Source organism: Hakea prostrata, chromosome 3 (assembly GCF_041222555.1).
Source record: "Hakea prostrata isolate BN-2017 chromosome 3, UWA_Hpros_2, whole genome shotgun sequence".
In the NCBI taxonomy this organism is placed as follows: domain Eukaryota; kingdom Viridiplantae; phylum Streptophyta; class Magnoliopsida; order Proteales; family Proteaceae; genus Hakea; species Hakea prostrata.
This window is the reverse complement of record NC_142602.1, coordinates 6,068,070-6,090,907: the sequence shown is the minus strand read 5'-3', so window position 1 is coordinate 6,090,907 and position 22,838 is coordinate 6,068,070. Positions and strand designations below refer to the sequence as shown.

The 22,838-nt window shown below is 37.2% G+C and overlaps 1 protein-coding gene across 1 annotated transcript; it reads right to left on the bottom strand.

Moving 5' to 3' along the window:
- Nucleotides 1–353: 353 nt before the first annotated feature.
- ALDH12A1 (aldehyde dehydrogenase 12A1) lies at nt 354–18,769 on the bottom strand. The gene is made up of 16 exons (XM_089148475.1): nt 18,482–18,769; nt 17,281–17,360; nt 15,933–16,036; nt 15,608–15,675; nt 15,342–15,399; nt 15,028–15,141; nt 14,348–14,431; nt 13,576–13,680; nt 13,118–13,231; nt 12,860–12,991; nt 12,676–12,765; nt 2,858–2,947; nt 2,139–2,348; nt 1,476–1,586; nt 858–937; nt 354–775 (listed from the first exon to the last, which is right to left on the bottom strand). Exons 1-16 carry the CDS (start codon nt 18,568–18,570, stop codon nt 637–639), a joined length of 1,668 nt encoding a protein of 555 aa, XP_089004601.1. The 5' UTR covers nt 18,571–18,769; the 3' UTR covers nt 354–636.
- Between the last annotated feature and the right edge of the window lie 4,069 nt (nt 18,770–22,838).

The window sequence follows — 22,838 nt, the reverse complement described above, 5'->3', positions numbered from 1 at the left end:
CTCTTAGTCCACCTACCTGAATACAGATATGAGATGATAAAAATATGTTTTATTAAAAGATTACAACAAATGGAAAACAATAGAATAAGGAAAAGATGCTACTAATTGCTATCAGAATGACCAATCAATTCTCAAATTAAAGGTAAGTCAAGAAAGATCAGTTTTTCCAGGTCCACTAAATTTTAGTGGAGTGCCACCCTTCCTTATTGTAATTTATTTCTGGAATTAAAACCGCCTTTCATTCGTAAACCAGATTTGGACCACCCAACACTTGATCTGTTTGACAATTACAGATCCAGGGATACCCTAGAATTGACCTCCTGCAATACGAAAGCAGATCAAGGGGCTGGATGAAGTGGTCAAATTAGCATCTTTGTTTAAAAATGAAACCACCAGGGTTCAGGGCCTCCATCTCAGTTTCTGCCTCTGCTGTATTGCATGCTTTCAGCCACCTACTACATTAAGAAACATTGAGTTATCTGAGCCTCAGAAGCCGGATAACCCATCTCTCTCCCAAGAAAAAAGAGGAGTTTTCTTCACTTCGTAACTGTTCGAATTAAATTAATCACCAAATCTCTTTCCAAAATTTAAATTGAAGCTGAGGGAGGAATTGGTGTTGGCAGCTTTTACTCCTTTTCAGGTGGAGAGTGGGGTCTTCCAATTTTGAGGCAAGGGGCCAACATCATATATGATTTCTCTATGGCATGACCAGACGAGCCTTATTGCTTCTGGGGTACCAATTCCCGCACCACGGGGGTCTCCAGCTGGTCCAAACCTGTTGCATGTCATCAACTTCGTTTCATATTACTTGAACTTATAGCACATCTTTGAAAATCATTAGCACTGCCATTTCTTACCAATGATTCTGTGGAGCTCCTGTCGTTCGTGCCCGAAGTCCAGCATATGTAGTCCCATTCACAGAGTTCCCAATTACTTCCTACAAATAAACCAAAAAAAGAGTAAAAGATAATTACCCACAAGAGGAGTTTTCACAATTATGAGATTGCAGGACTTGTAGAATAGGTCTGTCCTTCCATTGATGTATCATACTAAATATTTTAAGCTCATCTTCAGGGATCCATCCATTGAAGTTCATATGACACCTTACCAATTGCCAGTTTGCTTTTCCAACTTTACAAAGAAGCAACGGCAATATGGCAATGGATGCAAAGTACTAAACCTAATTTAGTTCCAGTCAACACTGAAGTGTGAAGAGAGTTGATGAAAGTATGACACCTATTTTGACAATTGGATACACCATGTCTATGGCGTCTTAACTGATGAACATGCCCTTCCATCAACAGTACATGCAGTTGAACCCAAAACCCATAGCAATGGAATGAACAGATACAAATTCAAAGTGAAGGCTTGCATCTAAAAACTCTATCATGAGACATCATCCAAAACAATTTCAACAAAAGAGACCAGAAAGGTAGACCCAACTAAAGTCAAGGATCATGATTATGGACTCTTGCCTGCAGAAATAGGGAATCATTTGAAACCACTGCAGCTGTTAAATGTGCATGCATCCTCTCTAGAGCAGCCAACACCATTGGTAGCTGATCCTGTTTATATTCTGTAATAATCTGTGATCAAGCACAAAACCATCAAGCAGGTAGTTAGTTGCCAGCCACAAAAAAACTAATGAGGTACCCATTAGAAGTTAGAACAGAAACTTCAATTTCAGTAAGTTGCAATTATGTTAGTTACAATTTTTGCACCCTGATTTCCTCAAATATAACCGTACATGTAACTAGTTAACAATGATTAAAAAATCAAAGCTTCGCGATTTTTTCCTCTAGGATGTTTTACAACTCCTGGACAGTCAATTTCATGAATCAAAAAAATATTTTGTTACTTCTTACCACAACAGATGAGGTCTAGAGAACAAGTCAACTGATAATCATGGACTTCTTCCTTTTGGCAAGGGAATGTTTATTGACTTTCAGAACAAACACAGCTCAGCATCTCACATGACCGAGCTTTAGATTTCAAAACTATACTAGAATTGTAAGTGGTTCATTTCTTGCCAGTAAATCCTTCTAGAACAAGTGAAAGTTTACTTTATTGGATATATCCTCTAATGTCTTCAATTGGATAAGAAGTGAAATAAGACTCTATAGCCTATGCTGCTTTACCTGGAATGGTCCAAAGATTTCCGTTGTTATTAGCTCATAGTTCTTGTCCTTCAGTATTTCTTCAAGAGGAACATAAACAGCAGTTGGTTTTATAGCACCATATATATTTGGAATAGAATGGTTTTCCAAAGCTTCACCACCAAAGAGTAGCTTTGATCCTGGTATCTGAAGAAGTTTATTCATGTGCTCTAACATTGCTTCAGTCGTGAACTGCCAAAAAAGAGAAACAACTATTGAATAAACACTAAAACTAAATTATTGTTTAGGATATCAGACATACTTGTTATTGGAATATTCTAAAAGAGATGTATGCTAAGGGGTGAAACAGAATTCCAAATTTTCATGGTTTGCACCTGAAGATTCAACCTATTTGTTATTTCGTTTGAAACAGCATACATGTTGTACCCCCTACATTTCTCTTTCTCCTTGCCACTGTACTCAGTATAGAGATTGTAACACAGTAACAGAGCAGATATTCACCACAGAATTCCAAATTTTCATGGTTTGCACCTGAAGATTCAACCTATTTGTTATTTCGTTTGAAACAGCATACGTGTTGTACCCCCTACATTTCTCTTTCTCCTTGCCACTGTACTCAGTATAGAGATTGTAACACAGTAACAGAGCAGATATTCACCACCAACGAACTTAAGGCTGAAACTATCTGCCCTGGAGATAAGCATAAAGATGCATGACCACAACGAAAATGACTTGCTTACCGTAAGAACAGGGCCAATGGTTAAATCCTCAAGCTTTCTTCTCTCAGCGAGAGCTTTCATCTTGGAAAGAAGTGAACTTTTAGCCCAGTTCTGCACAAGGATAAGTTTCAGCAAAATAAGATCAGCAAGGCACAAGATGTATTCAAAAAAAAAAAAAAAAAAAAAAAAAACAAAAACTCTTGTAAAATGCGAATGCAGAGTATACATCTCCGGAAAAATAACAGCATTGAAGAGAAGCAAACAGAAGCTTCACAGTACCAAAAACCAAATTCTATTATGCCAACCTGTGATTTGCTAATACAAGATCTGGCTAATCCGTGGAGCAAGTTTTAATTTGTATTTCTAAATCAGCAACAACAGGAAAGAGAGTAGATTAAAGGAAAGGCCAATAGATTAGGACAAAAACACAGGAACAATGCCCAATATGCTGTGCAGGGGCTGGGGGCTGACCTGCCCCTCAAGTTTCCCACCCATGAAGCTCCACAAACTACCTCCACCACTAAAACGTCTCTGATTAGACAGGTTAAAAACAACACACAAAAGAAGCCTTCCCCCACCTATACGGCTATACCTAGCTAATAGTCCCTGATAAAATAAACTAGGGATAATACTTTACTCCCCTAATCTTTATCATTCCCAGCAAAATATTCTTCTGATGGAGTTTTCTAATGTTGACTTGGTTGGGGCTGATGGTGATTCAAGGTCTACCACAAGTTATTGCACTTCTATCAGTGGCAAAACTTGTCACATGGCAAAGTAAGAAGCAAAAAACTGCTAGATCCAGTGTAAAGGCTGAGTATAGAGCTATGACTCATACTCAGGAAAGGAGCTTGTACAGCATTAGTTGGGCATACAGTCATACAGGATCAAAATGTATCTATTCAGAGGTTGAAAGATTGTTTGGTTGTCAAAGGTTACAGTCAGACAAATGGAATTGACTTCTTTTGGGACCTTTCTTCTGGTGTCTCGTCCAAACACCTTTCATTTGCTAATATCCTCTTGGGTATGTTGCTTAGAGGAACAATGCATCAAAGATTCACTTTCTTCACTAGGCTATCTAAGCTGAAACGGTCCCCTCATGCCTGGTTAGGAAATTCAGTAAAGGTATGTGGATTGTATGGGTTCACACGGTGCCTCCGTTTATTCTGTAGTTGTCCTTTATGGATCCAAGTTTTGGTTATTCAGATATTATTTTGGTAATGTCTATTCCGGAATTGAGTGACATCAACATTTTCAGATAAATGATTTAGGGAAGCTCAGAACTATCTTATAGATTGAGGTTCTTTGTAGTACAAAAGGCGTTAGTTTGTCTCAGAGGAAGTATATGCTTAATCTTCTATTTCAGACTGGAATATTGGATACTAATCTTGTGGATAATCCCATGCTTCCTCATCTATAGCTCAGAGAGTTTGGCCAAAAAAAAGAAGGCAGTTAATTATAAAACTCATCTGACCATTATTTGACAAGATAATTTGTTTGTTGTTGGTATCATAACTTGTAAGTGAGTTTAGAAAATCCAAAACAAGCTTGTGGGAATGTTGCATATTGCATTTTTTTTTTGGATGAATGAATAATTATATTAAAGACAAAGACGCAAGTACAACTTCGCAAACAAAGAGAAAGAGCTAAAGAACACTAGCAAACCACATATTGCATTTTATCTTAAAGGTACACTGTACTTGGAATTTTCAGTCATCCACATGTACAGAGATATAGCATGAAAGCTGTGTACCATCACCAACAGATACAAAGTCATCTCCTCTGTAAAATTGAGAATCTTGCAGACTCAAACTTCATATGGGAAGTGGCCACTGAATCCAGAATTCACTGCATATCACTATCAAGTGTAGCAGGAGTTTGTGAGTTTGCATGGAGGCTGGCATATGGAACAGCAGGGTTATGGATGGCACTGTATCAGCTTCGGAATAGCAGTGGAATCATTTTCTCACAAGGTGACCAAGCTTTGCACAAATCTGACACTTGATCAGAGTGTTAGTGGCTTGGTTTGATGGCGGCTGACTTAGGGATTGTGGACATCGGTAGACAGGAGGAGGGCTACGGTTATGGGGTTTGGACTGATTGAGATTCATGAGGGAAGGGCTGTTGAGTACAAATGATTGAATTTGATAATAATTCTAGGTACCTTGGCTCAGACATTATATATTTTTATAAACAAAAAAACCTAAAAAAATTAAAAAGGAGGGGGCCGCGCGCCCGCGGCGGGCGCGGCCCCCCCCCCCCCCCCCCCCCCCACAAACAAAAAAAACTCCCCCCCCCCCCCCCCACCCCCACTCCTCCGCGCCGCCCTCCCCCCCCCCCCCCCCCCACAAAACCCCCCCCCGTAAAAAAAAAAAAAAAAAAAAGGGGGGGGGGGAAAACCAAAAAAAAAAAAAAAAAAAAAAAAAACACCACAAAATATTAAAAAAAAAAAAAAAAAATTTGGGGGGCCCACCCCCCCCCGGGGGGGCCCTTAAAACCCATCCCGGGGGAGGTAATTTAACCCAAAAAAAAAAAATTAAAAAAACTAGAGCCAGACCTAAGATAACCTTAATTGAACTTGTAGAAATACAATGTTTGGCAGAATGGCTTATTGATCCATGATCTCAAGCCCTTTATTTATAATTAAGTGGAAAGTAGAATATTACAAGGAATAGAATTCTATATGAATACAAACTCTAACTTAACTCCTATACAAACTCTTATTAGACTCCTAATAGATTCCAACACTCCCCCTCAAGTTGAGGCATAGATATTACTCATGCCTAACTTGCCTACAATAGGAAGGAAATCTCTTTCTTTCAATCCCTTAGTGAAAACATCTGCTAATTGGTCTTCAGATCTTACAAAAGGCATGCAGATAAGCCCTTGTTCCAACTTTCCTTTGACAAAAAACCTGTCAATTTCAATGTGCTTAGTTCGATCATGTTGCACTGGATTATTAGCAATACTAATAGCAGCCTTGTTGTCACAATATAACATCATGGGGTTTGGAACTTGGACTCCAATATCTTGCAGCAAGCCTTTCAACCATAGTAGCTCACAAACTCCACGAACCATAGCCCTATATTCAGCTTCAGTACTAGATAAAGCTACCACATTCTGTTTCTTACTTCTCCAAGTAACTAGATTTCCTCCAATAAAGGTACAGTAACCTGAAATTGACTTTCTGTCTGGAGATCCAGCCCAGTCTGCATCAGTGTATGCTTCTACTTTTAGATTATCAGTGGGTGACAAAAGTATTCCTTTTCCAGGAGTTCCCTTCAAATACTGTAGTATTCTGATAACAGCCTTCATATGAGCTAAATATGGATCATGCATGAATTGACTCACTATACCTACAAAGATAAGCAATGTCCGGCCGGTGTGAGACAAGTAGATAAGCTTCCCTACCAGCCTTTGGTATCTTCCTTTGTCCACTGGTTCTCCCTCTTTTTCTTTAAGTTTAGCTCCAGCTTCAATAGGGGTATCAACTACTTTACACCCCAACATTCCCACTTCTGATAATAGATCTAGGACATACTTTCTTTGGGATAGGAATATACCTTTATTTGATCGAGCCACCTCAATCCCTAGGAAATACTGTAACTTCCCTAGATCTTTAATTTCAAACTCTTTGCCAAGATAGTCCTTCAACTTTTGAATTTCTTCACCATCATTCCCTGTGATGACAATATCGTCTACATAGACAATGAGAAGTGTGATGTTAGTACTTGACTTCTTGACAAATAGTGTATGATCAGCATTGCTTTGCTTGTACCCAATAGAAGTCATTGCCTTCAGGAAGGCGTCCAAACCAAAGCATCTAGGAGACTGTTTTAACCCATATATTGACCTCTTCAACCGACGGACTTTCCCTGCAGATATTGTCATCGGAAAAACCATGTGGGATTTCCATATAGACCTCTTCTCGCTAACTCCCCATGTAAGAAGGCATTCTTTACGTCTAGTTGGTGCAAGTTCCGGTGTTTGTTCACAGCTACGGACAACGTAACTCGACGGTATTTTAGTTTCGCAACCGGGGCAAAGGTCTCCCGATAATCAATCCCATAGGTCCGGGTAAACCCCTTTGCAACTAGTCTAGCTTTCAACTTGTTGATCGATCCATCCATATTTTGTTTAACCACAAATACCCATTTGCAGCCCACTGGTTTTTTTTTCTGAGGAAGTGTAACCAGCTCCCAAGTGTCATTTTTCTTCATTGCTTGCATTTCCTCTACCATAGCTTCCTTCCATCTCTTATCAGCATAGGCTTCCTGCCAACTTTTAGGAACAGATACAGATGACAGAGAGGATATAAAAGCACGGTAGGAGTCAGACAAAGAGTTATAAGAAACATATTTAGCTATGGGATGTTGAGTACAAGATCTGACCCCTTTTCTAACAACAGAATAGGAAGATCGAAGAAGATACCTCAGTAGAATCTGATTCTGGAGCAGGAGACTGAAGTGGTAACGTATCCCCTTTCTCCACCTGCTTTAGCCGGTTGTATTTCTTCCTCTGATAAGTCTGCACCTCTTTATTTTGGTCAATCTGGTTTTGAAAGACCCCAACAGTGTGTCTCACAGGAGTGGTCTCCCCTTGGCTAGGTTCTTCACATGGTTCAGAAATTGAAGGGGGAGGATTAGAGTCCTCAGGTATACTGGCCGAAGTCTCCCCCTGGTCAGGAAACTCTTCTGGGACTCTTAAGTTGTGTTGGTGTGTGAAAGGAAGAGTCGGAAAGAACACCTCTCCTCTAGGACTCTCCCCCTGGAGAGGTGTATAGTAAGGGCAAAACTCATGAAAAAGTACATCCATGGATACAATGGTTTTCTTGGAGGGAGGATGATAACATTTGTACCCTTTCTGAGTAGCAGAATACCCCAAAAATATGCAGCGTAGGCTGCGGGGAGCCAACTTACTCTGGTGGGCTGTGATTCTGGCATAACACACGCATCCAAAAACCTTTGGAGAAATAACAAAAGAAGAGGCTCCTTGAAGAATCTCATTAGGACATTTAAAACCAAGTATCCTACTGGGCATCCTATTCATAAGGTAAGAAGCAGTGAGAATAGCATCACTCCAGTACTGGTCAGGTACATTCATAGCAATCATAATAGAACGGGCTATCTCTAAGAGATGTCGATTCTTCCTTTCGGCCACCCCATTTTGGGCAGCCGTATCAACGCAACTAGTCTGATGTATTATGCCAGAGTCAGAGAGATATCTTTGAAATTCACCATCAATATACTCTGTGCCATTGTCACTGCGAAGGATCTTCACAGTGGCATTGAACTGAGTTTTAATCATATTATGAAAATCACGAAAACATCGGAAAACTTCATTTTTTTGTTTTAAAAGATAAATCCATGTAGAACGAGAGTGACAATCAATAAAAGTAACAAAGTACCTATGGCCAGTGATAGACACACGTCGGCAGGGACCCCACACATCAGTATGAATTAACATAAAAGGAATATTTTTTCTATTATGAAGAGAAGGTAAATAAGTAGAACGAGTTTGCTTCGCAAAAATGCAGGCTTCACAAAAAAAATCATCCTCATTACAAGAAGAAACTAAATCAGGAAATATTTTCTTAAGAGTTCCTAGAGGGGGGTGACCTAGCCTACGGTGCCACTGATGAAGGTCTGATATTACCGAATGGACTTGATTAGAAGATGTAGTCGGAGCAGTAGATCCTTCAATCGGCTTGAGCAAATAAAGTCCATTGTCTAGTTTACCACGTCCAATCTCCTTCCCCGTTACCGATCCCGAAAGACACAATAAGATGGGAAAAATGTCACTTTACAATTTAAGTCATGTGTAAGACTGCTGATAGAGAGCAAGTTAGTAGAGAAAGAGGGAACATGTAAAACTTTAGACAAAGACAGGGATGGAGAATGTTGAATGGTCCCTTTTCCAAAGAATGGAAGAATAGGAGCCATCAAAGAATTCGAACTTTATCCTTTCCGGAAGTTGGAGCATATTGTAAGAAAAAAGAGGATAAACCTGTCATATGATCTCGTGGCTCCGGTATCAATAATCCAAGGAGTAGAAACCGAAGAAACTTGGAAGCTTGTAAAAGTTTTACCCGAAGTAGCAAGGTAGGAGTTGGTTTGATTAGTAGAGGAAGCGAGTGGTAGAGGCTGTACCGGCGGCAGAGAAGATTGCGAGAATACGTCGCAAAGAAGTTAACTCCTCCTGCGAGAGACCAACATCTACAGAGGGTGCTGTGGAAACTGTCTCAGAGATATGAGCTTTCGATTTTCCTTTTTTTTGTGCTCTTTTTTTCTCAAAATCAGCAGGCTTCCCATGGAGTTTCCAACAATTTTCCTTAGTATGATAGGGTTTGTGACAGTGCTCACACTTGACAATCTCCTTAGCCGGATCAGATTTAGTGCGAACAGACTGTAAAGCTGATTTCTCCAAAATAGGAGTATGAAGCATGGCTAATCGACGACTTTCCTCACACTGAACAAGAGCATAAGACTGTTCTAGTGTAGGAAAGGGAGAACGACTTAAGACTTGTACTCTGATCTGATCGTACTCCACGTTCAAACCTCGCCAAGAAGTCATATACTCGGATCTTATCAATGTGCTTCTTATAAGTCGCCACATCATCCGGATTAGTGGGGTGATAATCCCCATAATGATCCAACTCTTGCCAAAGAGATCGCAACTCAAAGATAATAGTGGGCCACAGTCAGTTCCTTTTGGGTAGTCTCATGAAGCTTCTTTCGTAGCTCATAAACCTGTGCATCATTCCCCAACTGTCCATATGTTTCAGTAGTAGCCTTCCAGATTTGGGCAGCAGTATCAAGTAATAGATATCCACGGGCAATATTTGGAATCATGGAATTCAAGAGAAATGACATAATAAGAGAGTCATTCGAGATCCATTTTTCCTGGGAAACGCCTTGTGGTAGAAGGTTTGATAGTGGTGCCCGTAATGTATCCAACAAGTCCTCTTCCAAAGAATAGTTAAGTAAGCGAGATCGTGACCAAATCAAATAATTTGTCCCATCAAATCTTACCGAAAGAGGATGAAAATTTGGGTAATGTTCAGGGCCGGTGGGAGCAGTAGTACCATCGATAGTTGCCATGTTGAAAAAATTGTCTGCAGTTCTTCAGTCACCTTGTGAAAAAAACTAAAACGTCGCACAATGCAATACCCAAACAATGATATGATCAAATCTCCTTTTTCCCTTTTTTATTAGAAGAAAAATTATAATAATATGGTTCAGCCAAATATGTAATGGTTTGGTTTGGTTTGGTAAATTTGGTTTTAAAATATGATCTAAATTTGGTTTGGGAATTTGGAAAAAAAACCAAATCTGGTTCGGCCAAAGAGAATTAGGGAACAAATTATGGCTCAATGGGTTTTTTTGAAGGGCCAGCTTAACAAGGGAGACGGGATATAGAAAGGGTTACCTGGTTCGATGGTAGAGGCTGTGATCAGAATCGGAAGTAAAGGTGAAGGCGATGGTGGCTTCTCTTCTTCTCTTTCTTCTCTTCTTCTTTCCTTTTCTTCTTGGTCGAGCCCACTGTAGTGCAGAGAAAGAAATTGGTTGCGATGGATTTGTGAGGGTTTGCAATCGATGCAAACTCTAGCTGAAGCAGCAGCAGCAGCAGCAGCAGCCACACCTGTGATTCTAATCGCAAGAAGCAGCTCAGCCACCTGTGATTCTAATCGCAAGAAGCAGCAGCAGGTTGTGGTTCTTCTTCTCTTCTTCTTTCCCTTTTTTCTGTGATTCTAATCGCAAGAAGCAGCAGCAGGTTGTGGTTCTTCTTCTCTTCTTCTTTCCCCTTTTTTTTTCTCTGATCTTCGAGGTGGAACTGAAACAATAGTGCAGCGGTGCGATGGGTTTGAAAAGGAAAAAAATTCTGCCAAACGATGGTTGCAGAATTAGGTTGTAGAAGAACAAGAAAAAACTGCGAAGGGTTTTGGAGAAAAAAGGTAATCTGCTGTGGGTTAATGGGTTTGAAGAAATAGAAAAAATAGAAGAACAACCTAATCGAATTTAGGCTCTGATGCCATGTAGAAATACAATGTTTGGCAGAATGGCTTATTGATCCATGATCTCAAGCCCTTTATTTATAATTAAGTGGAAAGTAGAATATTACAAGGAATAGAATTCTATATGAATACAAACTCTAACTTAACTCCTATACAAACTCTTATTAGACTCCTAATAGATTCCAACAGAACTGGTGAGAAAGGATATGCATAACTTAGGCCATATATCTAGTATGTCCTCAAACAGAGCTGATTGAAAGGCAAGGATCCATGTAGCCGACCCCATTTAGTTGGGAAAAGGCTTGCTGTTGTTGTAACAGTTGTGAATGTAGTGTTGAAATGTATATAGTGGGGTGGCTGTTGGTTGCTGTATCCATGACGAAGGCACTGTTCATGAGGATGAAGTTTGGCTCTCAGATAGTGATGGTAATGACAGGGCTAATGTACACAATAGTGATTACAAAGGTAGTGTAGTCTGGACCAAAGCCATTAAGGGTGTACCTGACAAGATCCAAGTCTTGAACTTTCCTCATCCATTGCAGCCAGAATCTGAAATGGTTGTGAATTTGTGAAGGTAACCAATGATGGTGCAGGAAACCTTGGAGGTTTTCTACAGTTCACTGTGAAGAAACATCCTACATTTTGTGGATTACTGTTAGAATAAGGTAGCAAGAGAATCTCATACGTGTTTTGCCTGGATACAACCAAGGACGAAGTGGTACATTTTCTCCAGGATAAGAATTCAGTGTTGGGTGTCATTGCGATATGAGTGGTAACTGTCTTGGGTGGTTCTTGTAGAGTGCCATCAAGGCGGTCCATCAGATCACAGCAGATAAAAATGAATTCTAGTTGTTCTTCCCAAAGGAGATAGTTTGTTCCATCAAGTTTGATGGTTACAAGGTTTGATACGTTGGTAACAGGAAAGGAAGAGTGGCAGTGGTGGAGGTCATTGGAGGATTGAGGCATTTGAGAAAAAGAAAAAAAAATCATAAACGTGGCTGAGATACCATAAACATAGAAGTGTTTGTGTTGTAATGTGACCGCTTACTGAGTTGGTAAGAGCCATTGAAAATATGTAGAGTAAAGTCTTTCCATTGGAATGGAGTTTACATTGTAGTAAACTTGTAATACATAGACTTGGTTAGAGAATATTTATTATCATTATACTTTTTTTTCTTCTCAAATTTGAAACTCAGATTGGCTATGGCCAAGTCATATACCATGTTATCTAACAATTATCAAAGCTTATCTATATTGATAGTAATCGGATTTTCCATGAGCAAACTAAATACACTGAGGTTTGACTACCATTCTGTGAGAAATGTTGTAATGCAGAAACTGATCTCTACTCCCTTAGTTAAGCAATGGTCTTGGTGATATGTCACTAATTCATTGTTTAGCATTTCTTAGTGGTTGTTCCAGCTTCCATGCTAGGTATGGACACACACAGATTTTAGCTTGAGGGGGAGTGTTAAATAGTATAGCTGAGTGTATGTTAAATCTTCATTCTCAGGCATTTTTTATTGAAATTACTTTAAATTGCCGTTACTAGTTGATTGAGAATTTTTATGTTACAAGTTGGTGGACCTAGGCCTTACTAGGGGTAGTCTGAATTCCTCAGTGATTCTAGGGTTTTCTCCGCTGTCTTGGTTACCTCTTCTTCTCTTTCTCCCTTCTTCCTTCTCTCTTCTTACAACCACATAGGGATTCGTTTTCCAACTTCTGTATCATTACAACCTTGAGTAAAGTGGATCCGAAAGATAATTAGGTGATTATAGAGAAAAATCATTAGCACAAGACAATCTATGTAAAATAAGCAACTAACCTCATGCATGAACATAATTGATTCTGCTGAGCATTTTTGACCACTGCATGCGTATGCATCCTGGTCACAGACCCAGGCAACATAATCAACCTGCACTTCAGAAACCAGTCTGTTTGGTCCATTTTTCTTAAATGAGTATCTAACCATTTATTTTGTCATATAAGATAGATATTATCTGAGAGACCTCTTGCACATCAGGGCCTAGAACTTTCCAGTCAAAACCTGCATCTTCCAATTTAATTCGCCCCTTAAGGTCCACGGCCAACTTATCTGCTACTCGAGAGCTTCCAGTAAAAAGAGTCATTCTTGGTTCTGCCTGTTAAAATGAATTAAGAGAAGAAAAGAGGGGACTGTAACAAAAAACCGTCAAATGACACCACAGTATGAATACTGAAGATTTAACACATAGATATGTCGTATTATTATTCAAAAAAGAGTCAACCTCCAACAAAAGTTTGTTCATTGTCTTCCCATCAGAGTTGATGAAGTCAACATCCTCCCTTGGCAAGCCACAATCATGAAGCAGCCGAAGCATTTGCTCCATTACAATGCTGACCTACAAGTACCCTTTAGTCAGTTAATAAGACTGCATGTTTAAATAAGTTGGAGGAAATAAGAATGATAATTTGAAATATATTTGGCAATACTAATGGAAATAGCTTAAAACCATATATGTTAACCTTCCAATATAAAATGCTTAGAATGGAGCTTTACTGTTGGCTTACCACCAAAAGTGTATATTTTGGTTTACAGAAACAGCCACAATTGAAATTTTATCAACATATATTAGTTCCTTTGACAATCAAGGATTTACAGTGCCTAATGAACCATCCTATAAGTTGACATCAATGGAAAATCAAATTTCATGCTTCAAAATGGCTATCACTCCCACAAGCATACCTTGCTATCAACCTTAACGAGAGGCTTGTTTCCCATATAAAGTGCACCCATCATTTGCAGTATAGGAATTTCTAGGGGAAAATTGAAGGGGGTGATAATTGCCACCTGCAAAAATGATGCTTTCAATACAGTACAAATATAGAATTCAATATATGGAAAAAGGCACTCAGCTCAATAGATCCTGATCCCAACTACTCAGATAAAACTGTATCATTTTGAAAGAACATCACTAATTCAATTCAGAGTTTTAAGTATCAATAACAGATAAACAAGACTAAGCTGACAAGCTTTACTTCATAAAGTTGCTGTGGTATGATAGAGCTACATATAGCATTCAGTGTCATCTAATGATATGCCACAATTTCATAATCTAAATGAGGAATCCATCATAAAAACTGATGATTACTAAGAAAAACAAACAGATGAAAGAAAGCAGAGATTAGGTATGTACATTACATTTTTTATCTGGCTTTTAGAATTAAAATCCATACCATAAAAGAAACATCTTTCTATTATTTGTTTCTCCTACAATGATCAAACCCCACGGGAAAAAGTAAATATATAAAAAAGAGGATACTACCAGATAAAACAGAAGCTTTTTCATGGGCACTAACATGTTGGATAGGGATCAAAATCTTTTTTCACATTAAATAGATTGGTCAAAAATCCAAAGATCTTGCAACTGAATGATAGTAGATGAAGTTTGTGCTTGATAATAGTTTAGGAAGCATTGTAGTTATTTTAAAAGTACATAGAAAGTTTGAGCTCTTACAGGACCATATGGCCAACGGAAGCCATGACTTTGTTGTCCAAGGTGATTCCCAGGTACAGCAAAAGATCTTGCTAGAAAACGGACCTGCCAGACAGATAAAGGAAAAAAAAGAAAAGAAATTATCTAACTCCATAAGACCAATAGAAAGAGGGTGCCTTGTAAAGATGGCTGTCTACTGCATTCATTTTGTTAAGAAAACCTCACTGGAAGTCATAACTGAGAAGAGACAGATGAGAATGTATAATGGAATGGCACCTGCTTTGTGTCCACAAATGTCAGACAAGGTATGACATTTATGGGTGTTCAAGCAACATCAGTATAACCCAGGACAAAAATGAGAAACTAGACCAAGCTCTCTTCAAGCCTATATTCATTATACCTTGTTAGGTGTCTTCCTGGAGCATGAGAGCACTCTTTTATTTCTAAAGACATGAAAAATAGAGTAAATTTCTCACCCCCAAAGATTGTAACATGAGGACATGATGTTTTCATGACCATGCATCAGTCTGGTCATTACATTTGAATTCCAAAAGAATACAGCCACAATGTAAAGGATAAGAAGAAGGGACTGATTAGGAACATTCTTCATAGAACGAATCATCACTTTTATCCTCCATACACTTTTCTATCTCTACAAACACCAATGCGTTAACACAAAAGAATAAGGTATATTTATCTACCTGATCACCACAGAAATTCTCTAAAAATTTGCGGCTCACGTAAACCTCAGCCTGGGCCTGTTGATAACTCTTTGGAGAGACCCTCTGTATTAGCTTGGTAAAGAAATTCGAAACCTGAGGAAGACTAGATTACTGTAAACTAGGAACATGGAGATATGATATGCTAATATATTAGTTCCCATGACTACTTTCAAAAATAGGAGATATCCTTTTTGTGTGTGTGTGTGTGTTTTCTTTTTTCTCTCTTTTTTTGTTTTGGAGGGGGGGGGGGGGGACACGGGAAGCATCTATCTTTCCCTTCCCTGGCACAGTACCTCAGGCTGGGAAAGCATTTGCGCAGCCCTCGTAGATACGTCGCCATACATAAGATATCTGAGGCACAAACCATTCATTTTATAAGGAAATTCTTACAATATTAAAATGAAATTAAACAATAGAAAACACAGAAAATAGAATCGCATCCACAATAAATATGCAGATATTATCATCATTGCATAAACTTGAGCAGTTTAAATTGTTTTAAGATTTCATACTCCCAATAAAAAGATGAAGTGGGGAGCTGGGTATGACAAAACCAAACCTCTCTGGTGCTTTAAAAGGATTATGCAGACCAGATTTTGGACATTTGGACAAGCTCTCCACAAAAGGCTACATAAAATGTAAAGGGAAAACTATTCAGTGCCATATATCATTTAGAAAAGACAGACTTATGTAAGACTGCCAACTTCTGTATTTAGACAAGACAGACTCAATTCTTCTTTTTTTCTTCTTTTCCAACCAACATACAGGAAAACGTTATTCATCCCTTCTGCCGGGGGGTGGGGGTGAGGGTGGGGAAGGGATACAAGAAAAGCATAAGAAGAAGATTAAAGAAAAAACATGTTTAGTAAATGCCAAAAATATACCTCTATCCCTGCTTCATCTACTTCAGCAACTCTAATAAAAGGTTCTCCATTTAATGGATCCACAACAGTATTCCAAGTGGATGCTTTGGTCCACCTACCCTGCACTAAAGGTAACCAAAATTCATCATCATTTGGTGTCTTGAATTTGTGGTGCAATGCCAAAAAACAATAAGCCTAACCAAAACACTTCCCCCAAAATAATTCTTAATTGAGCAGGTCCAATCACCATAACATGGCAAACTGGATGGGGAAACCCCAAGATATTGAAGAAACCAACGTTTTCAATACATGAGCCTCAGCACAGCTCCATCAGGACTTCCCTTCCCTTTTCTATTTAAATGAAAAGAGAAATGTGGATTTTTATTTTCAGTCACAAAATCCAAAATTCAGGGCAAATCAGAATTGCATTTCAGAAAATATTTCATTTGTATGAAAAGGGGAGTTTTATTTGTTTAAGAATGTGTCTCTACCATATCAAAAATATAGATAGGATTCCATTTGGTGAATCCTGAAACAAGACATGATTCTGATTGTGGGTCTAAGGGAGGAAATAGCCTCTTTGGAAAGTGGAGGATAAGGCTGTGAATATTGTGAGTCTATGACCCTCACTACACCCCATAGTGACAGGAACCGCTCGTGCACTGGGTATGCCTTTTAACGGTAAGATCCAATACAGTAAACATTAAGTTATAAATTGCATAAGAAACACAAAATATTCTTCTGTATCCTGAAACAAATGAAGTAGCAAAGTGTAAAGTATTTAAAAATACAACAATATGCACCCCCTGAGTTTGCAAACTATTACATTTACACCCACGAGAATTTATTATATTACAAACGCCTCCCTATGCTGAACACCGTTAGTCTAAACAGAAAAAGACATACTTAAACCTTACTAAATCTTCTTAAAAGTAAGAAAATTTTGAAAAATACTTTAAAATCAGCCATTTGGCTCTTCATATCCCCTCTTTTTTTTCTCTTGAAAAACAGAACAGGTTTGAAAGGTCAGTACAGAAATTTTGAAAATAAAGAAGATGTTGAGTCATCACTTAACCCCATTGTTCTAACAGTAGGGTAAGTTTGATATATAATTTGAAACATAGGGGGTACTAAACGTAATAGATTAAATTCAAAGAACATCAATGTAACAGAAAGAATTCCAGAGGTGTAAACATAATAGTTTACAAACCCAGAGGGTGTATATGTAATTTACTCTTAAAAATATATAGAAGTCCTATGAAGATAACTCCTTTTCTCATTTAGCTATGGAAACCTTGGAGTCAAATCCTTCCAATATCTAGCAATGCATACCATAGGCAACAAATGCTACTCTGGTTGTAATACCTACCGAAGTTCTGTACTTCAGCAGGTTGAGATCCTGAGATTCGCTCGGCGTCTACAGTAGCAAAAGTCAGCGAACGTACAGATCTGTAGTCGTTAAATAAAGAAAGGTGTTAACACAGAATCATGAATATGAGAATAACCAGCACACCTATAAAGAAGTAAAAGTATAAGACACAAATAAGAAACAGTAAATGTATGCTTCAGTCATCGGGACATTTTCCATAAACCATTGAATTACATAACATGGGCAAAACAATTACGCATGCAATAACATCCAGAAAATATAATAAGGTAGAACTGAATTTGATCTGAATATTTTAATTTAGGTTTTCCCTGATTCTTAATAACGATTAGAAGATACAGTAACACTGTTAGTATGATGGAGGAACTCAGATAGCCCCGGCAGCATATATTCCAACTGAAGCGGGAGCCAGTAAATGTATGCTTCAGTCATCAGGACATTTCCTATAAACCATTAAATTACAGAACATGAGCCAAAGCAATTACGCATACAATAACATCAAGAAAATATAATAAGGCAGAACTGAATTTGATCTGAATATTTTAATTTAGGTTTTGTCTGATTCTTAATAACGATTAGAAGAGTAAAACTGTCAGTATGATGGAGTAACTCATATAGCCCCGGCAGCATATATTCCAACTGAAGCGGGAGCATATAAAAAATTCTAAAATCTAGAAATTCATCATGTATCAGACAAGAGACGCACCATCCACTGTAAAAAAAAACGTAATGAACAAGCAGTATAAGCTTTACATATCGCAATACATCAGTTAACTCCAATCCATCACCTTTCAGGAATATAATATAAATTTTTTTTTCTTTCTTTCCAAAAAAGTAGATCATACTACTGTTGAAGCGATAAGATCGATTCAATCTACAGGGACAGTATCTCCAACAGAAAATTTTATACCACCAAATGAACAGTGATCATCTCCAGCGAAATTTCACAATCTGCAATCCCATCTGAAACTGATCACCGCAGTTCCAACATCAAAGAAAATAATAGAGGAATAGAAGAATCCCCAAATCATCGACTATTCATGATCTTAACAAACAGATAAAAAAAAAATGTTGTTTTAGGTCCGAAGATCATAATACATTTTAAGGTAGTGTTCATAAAAACAAACAAATAAATCGCGAATCTGGTAAAGTTTCAGAATAAATAGATGAAACAACTTCATACCTGGAGAGATGATACGAAGAGACGAACCAATTGAAGGCCAATTTAGGAGCGCTAGCTCTCATCTCTCTACAAACTGTAAACCTATGCATGGCGTCAACACTTCACAGTGACCGCTAGGAACCCTTGAAACCCTTCTCTGGATTATCAGTCGATTGCTAAAATATTTCCTTTATCTTTCGTAGGCAGCATGGGATTGAAGGTGATTTGTGTTGGTTTTTGGAATAACGACAGTGTTTACGAGGCGCGCACAGCTCAGCCCAGTAGAGTACCGCCGAGAGTGGCGAAGCATCTGCCATGTCATGTTTCCACTTTTATTTTTCTATATCTATATATATATATTAGGAGATATGATAAGGTGTTCTATTGGTACTGTGTATCTTCTCCGCTACCATTCAGTTCTGACCATTTGATCTTAAAATCTTGAATAATCAAACCATTTGCGATGGAAAACACGGGAGGTGTGCGGTATGGCGGACTGGCAGTGTGGCCTCTCCTTGTTTTGTTTCATAAGTTGTCACCAGTGACCGTCGATAAAGGATCTTATTCTCTTCGGTACGTTACTGATTTAGCATTCTGTTCCAAGCAGGTGCATGTCACTTGATCAGGACGAAGTGTTGTACTGTTGTCCACCTCGGAGGTTATCCGCATCACACTTGTGGGCTCATACGGAAGATAAAGTACCACTCCGATGGGCCCATTCAGAATTTCTTTTTAAAAATAAATTTTCTTTCTTTCTTTTCTTTCCGTCCAAACGCTTTTAAGCTTTTTCCTCAAGCGTTGATAAATGCCAATGGTTGAGAAACTCAGGTCGTGACTTCAATCTTTACCAGCGATATACATAATATACTAATATCCCCATTCTTAATTTCTTTTTGAACCGGAAAAATGACTAATATGGATTGGGTAGGTATTGGGCCTAAAAATCTAGGCTAACTAGCCCATGGGCTTTGGGTCTCATGAACTCAAAAGGATTACCGGGTTGTAACTTGTATGCTGTGGCAGAATAAGGTGGGCCGACACGCCAATGGGCTTTATAGCACTATCCCATATTGAACGAAAAGCAGGCTCCTTTCTTTTTGTATTAATTTTTTTTTGTTTTTTTCCGGTAATAACAAAGGTCAAAAAGCCAAGGGTCTGAACCAAAACTATACCACTTGCCAAGGACAAGGCCAACCTAGCAAGATTATCGAGACAACATTTGATAGTCTAGATACACAATGAATGGACCGAGATGGGATTTGGTTTATAAGAGACTAAAAGCAAACTCGTTATTCGAGTGCATTTTGATTTTAAACATGCAGTGTAGGCTTTATTAGGTTTTTCTACTTCTTTAGATTAGATTAGATGTGTAAACTTGTTTCTAATTTTAGGTTTGTTTATTTCCATTACATTCCTAAGTCTAACAAATCATTTGTAGATTATCTACCTAAGAAAGCTAGGAATTTCAAACTTGTTCGTCATTGTAAGGAATAATACATTCTTTCATTGTTTCCACATCATTTATCTTTTAAAACTATCTGTCTCTTAACCACTTTATATAATAAATTCTATCTTTCGCTCACCCAAAAAAAAAAAAGAGGAGTTTTTCACTTTTGGGTCCCCTTAGTTGACCATAAACTTTTACCAAAAAAAATTGACCATAACTAATGTTGGGTCCTATTGGTACAATATATTACATATGGGTCTCAAGTACTCTAATGCTATTAGCCACAGTTATAAGTTATTTAATACATTTGGTATGATTGAAATGCCCTTTAGCTATTCATAATAGGAAACCAATATATATAAACACAATGTATTAAATAACTTGAAGGGTATTTTGAACCCACCATATTTGAAATTTAAAAATATTTAATGGTGGATAATGGCATTAGTATAGTTATGACCCATATATATGTATTGTACTAAGGGGACCCAACATTAGTTTATGGTCAACTAAGAAGACCCACATGTAAAACCCAAAAAAAAAAAAAAAAAAGAACAAATTACACGGCATCCACTATAAAAGGGGTAAAACTCTTGTTCCTCCGCTATTACTCTTAAATTACATTGCACATACACTCAAAATTACAAGTTATCCACAATTACATTTTCAGTTAAGTGGACATGTAAAATGACTAAAATACCATTTAAAATTTAATTTCAATTTACCTAAAATACCCTCATTTAGGTATCTATTCACCCATCTTTAAATTTTAAATGCTTTACATACAAGTAAGGGTATTTTGATCGTTTTACTCATTCACTTAACTGAAAATGTATTGAGTCACTTGTAATTTTGAGTGTAGGTGACATATAATTTAAGATGTAATAGCAGGTGATCAAGAGTTTAACCCCATTTATAGCTAGTGCAAACTCGCTGATCCCTTGCAAAAATTTCAATAGCTCAAATGCAAACTCGCTGATCCCTTGCAAAAATGTCAATAGCAAACCTAATCTCTACCTACTCGACGTATATTCACATTTTCTCTAATCACCTAACCAATTCGGCCATGAGATTCATTGGTTTTGTAACCATTAGAAGTAGTTTCAGTGGGAAAAGGTGACACTAATTAGGGCCATGACCCTGAGCTGGTCCAGTCTCACCCTTCAGGTTAGAATTTAAAGCTTAATGTGGATTATTATGGTCATCAAGACCAAACACACATTCAGAGAATTGGGTTTCACAAACCATTCTTGACTGAGAATCTATTCAGAGAAGACATGCTAAGCACAATATCAAATTCAACCATATACATTGTTAGAGTTTTGGCTAGCTGTGTGTACCTTCTTTGGTAGTTTTGGGTTTTTCAATGCTTTATTTTAATTTCTGCTCAAATATATAAATGTTTCTACGTATGACTTCCAACTTAGACAAAAAGACAGGAAGAAAAAAAATTATGAACAGCTCTAGTGATGACGCTGCCATATATATATATAATAACTGAAGATAAGTCAACGTGATCTATGGGTACTTAGTTTGGTACAAAAAATAGTACATGAGTTGTAGAAAAAACAAGATAAGATGTCTATTTCTCATGGTCATATAATTGAGATCGGTTGACAAATTTGATGTTCATCTTCAATTTCCTATGTCACATGTTACATGATTTTGTTTAAATTCTTATATTTTTTCTAAGGCTCTTTTTGGTATCAATTATCATTGTCAATTATGAGAAATTTTCATTATTTTAAATTGTTTGGCATCTATTCTTAATTTTATTTTTATTTAAAATAATGAAACCTCTAAAATCCATATGACTTTTGTCCATGGAATGAAATTTCATTATTTTCATTTGTGTGTTTCAAGTTTTATAGGAAGATGGGGTAGTCATACACTTCTTTATACCCTCTTTTCCTTCTTTTCTCCTTGTTTACTATCTTTTTAACTTTTTTTATCTTAACACCAACTTATTTTCTTTCATTTTTTTTCAATAAATTCACCAAACCATTTTCATTCTTGCTTAATGATTCTTGTACTTATTTTTTTATCGCTTGGTGGTTGACCAGGCCTAAAGAACATGGACTCAACCATTGTAGTGTTAAAAATTTTTTATTTATAAAACTGAAATAAAGTTATTTCCATTAAGTGTTTTTTAATCCTCGGCCAAAATAATAATAATAATAATAAAAGAAAATTAGAGCTTGACTTATTCATAAGTTATTATAAACACCAATTAATTATTGGTTGCCATTCGAAGTAAGATTTAATTTTGCTAGCTTGAAATTATTTTTAAATCGTACTTTAACAAAATATTTTGTGTTCATTAAGACAACTATTTTTTATCTAATGGCTAGTCTTCCAAGTTTGGTCTTTATCTTAAATTTTCTCAATTTAAATAAATAAATAAAATCAATTTTCTACCTGTGTACATATGCATCCATGTAATATAACATCTCTACATCACTAGTTACACTTGATATGTAAATGGTATTCATAAACTTACATATTCCTTGTAAATTCATAATTTTTTTTTAAAAAAAAAAAAAAAGGCTTAAGATCTACTTTTAATATCGTTGCATTAATTAGATAATGTAAAGATATTGATTTCAAGAGAAAAGAGGTTCGACATGTTGAGATTAAATGACACACTCAGTAGATTCTAATGTACACTTCAACGAAATAAATAATGAAATAATAGGGCATGCATATTGACAGTGTCTTTCGTTAACAATGTATGGATTCCATGTGAACCATTTTGTTCGAAATTATTTCTTTTGTTAGCATCGTGAAAAATCCTTTTCAAGAATTAACATAATTAATAAAATTAATAAACTAATTTCTACCCAAAAAAATAATAATAAACCAATTAGCTAAACTTGTAGGTGGTTAGAATCTTAGATTTCTCAATTCATAAAACTTATTATAAACTTTTTA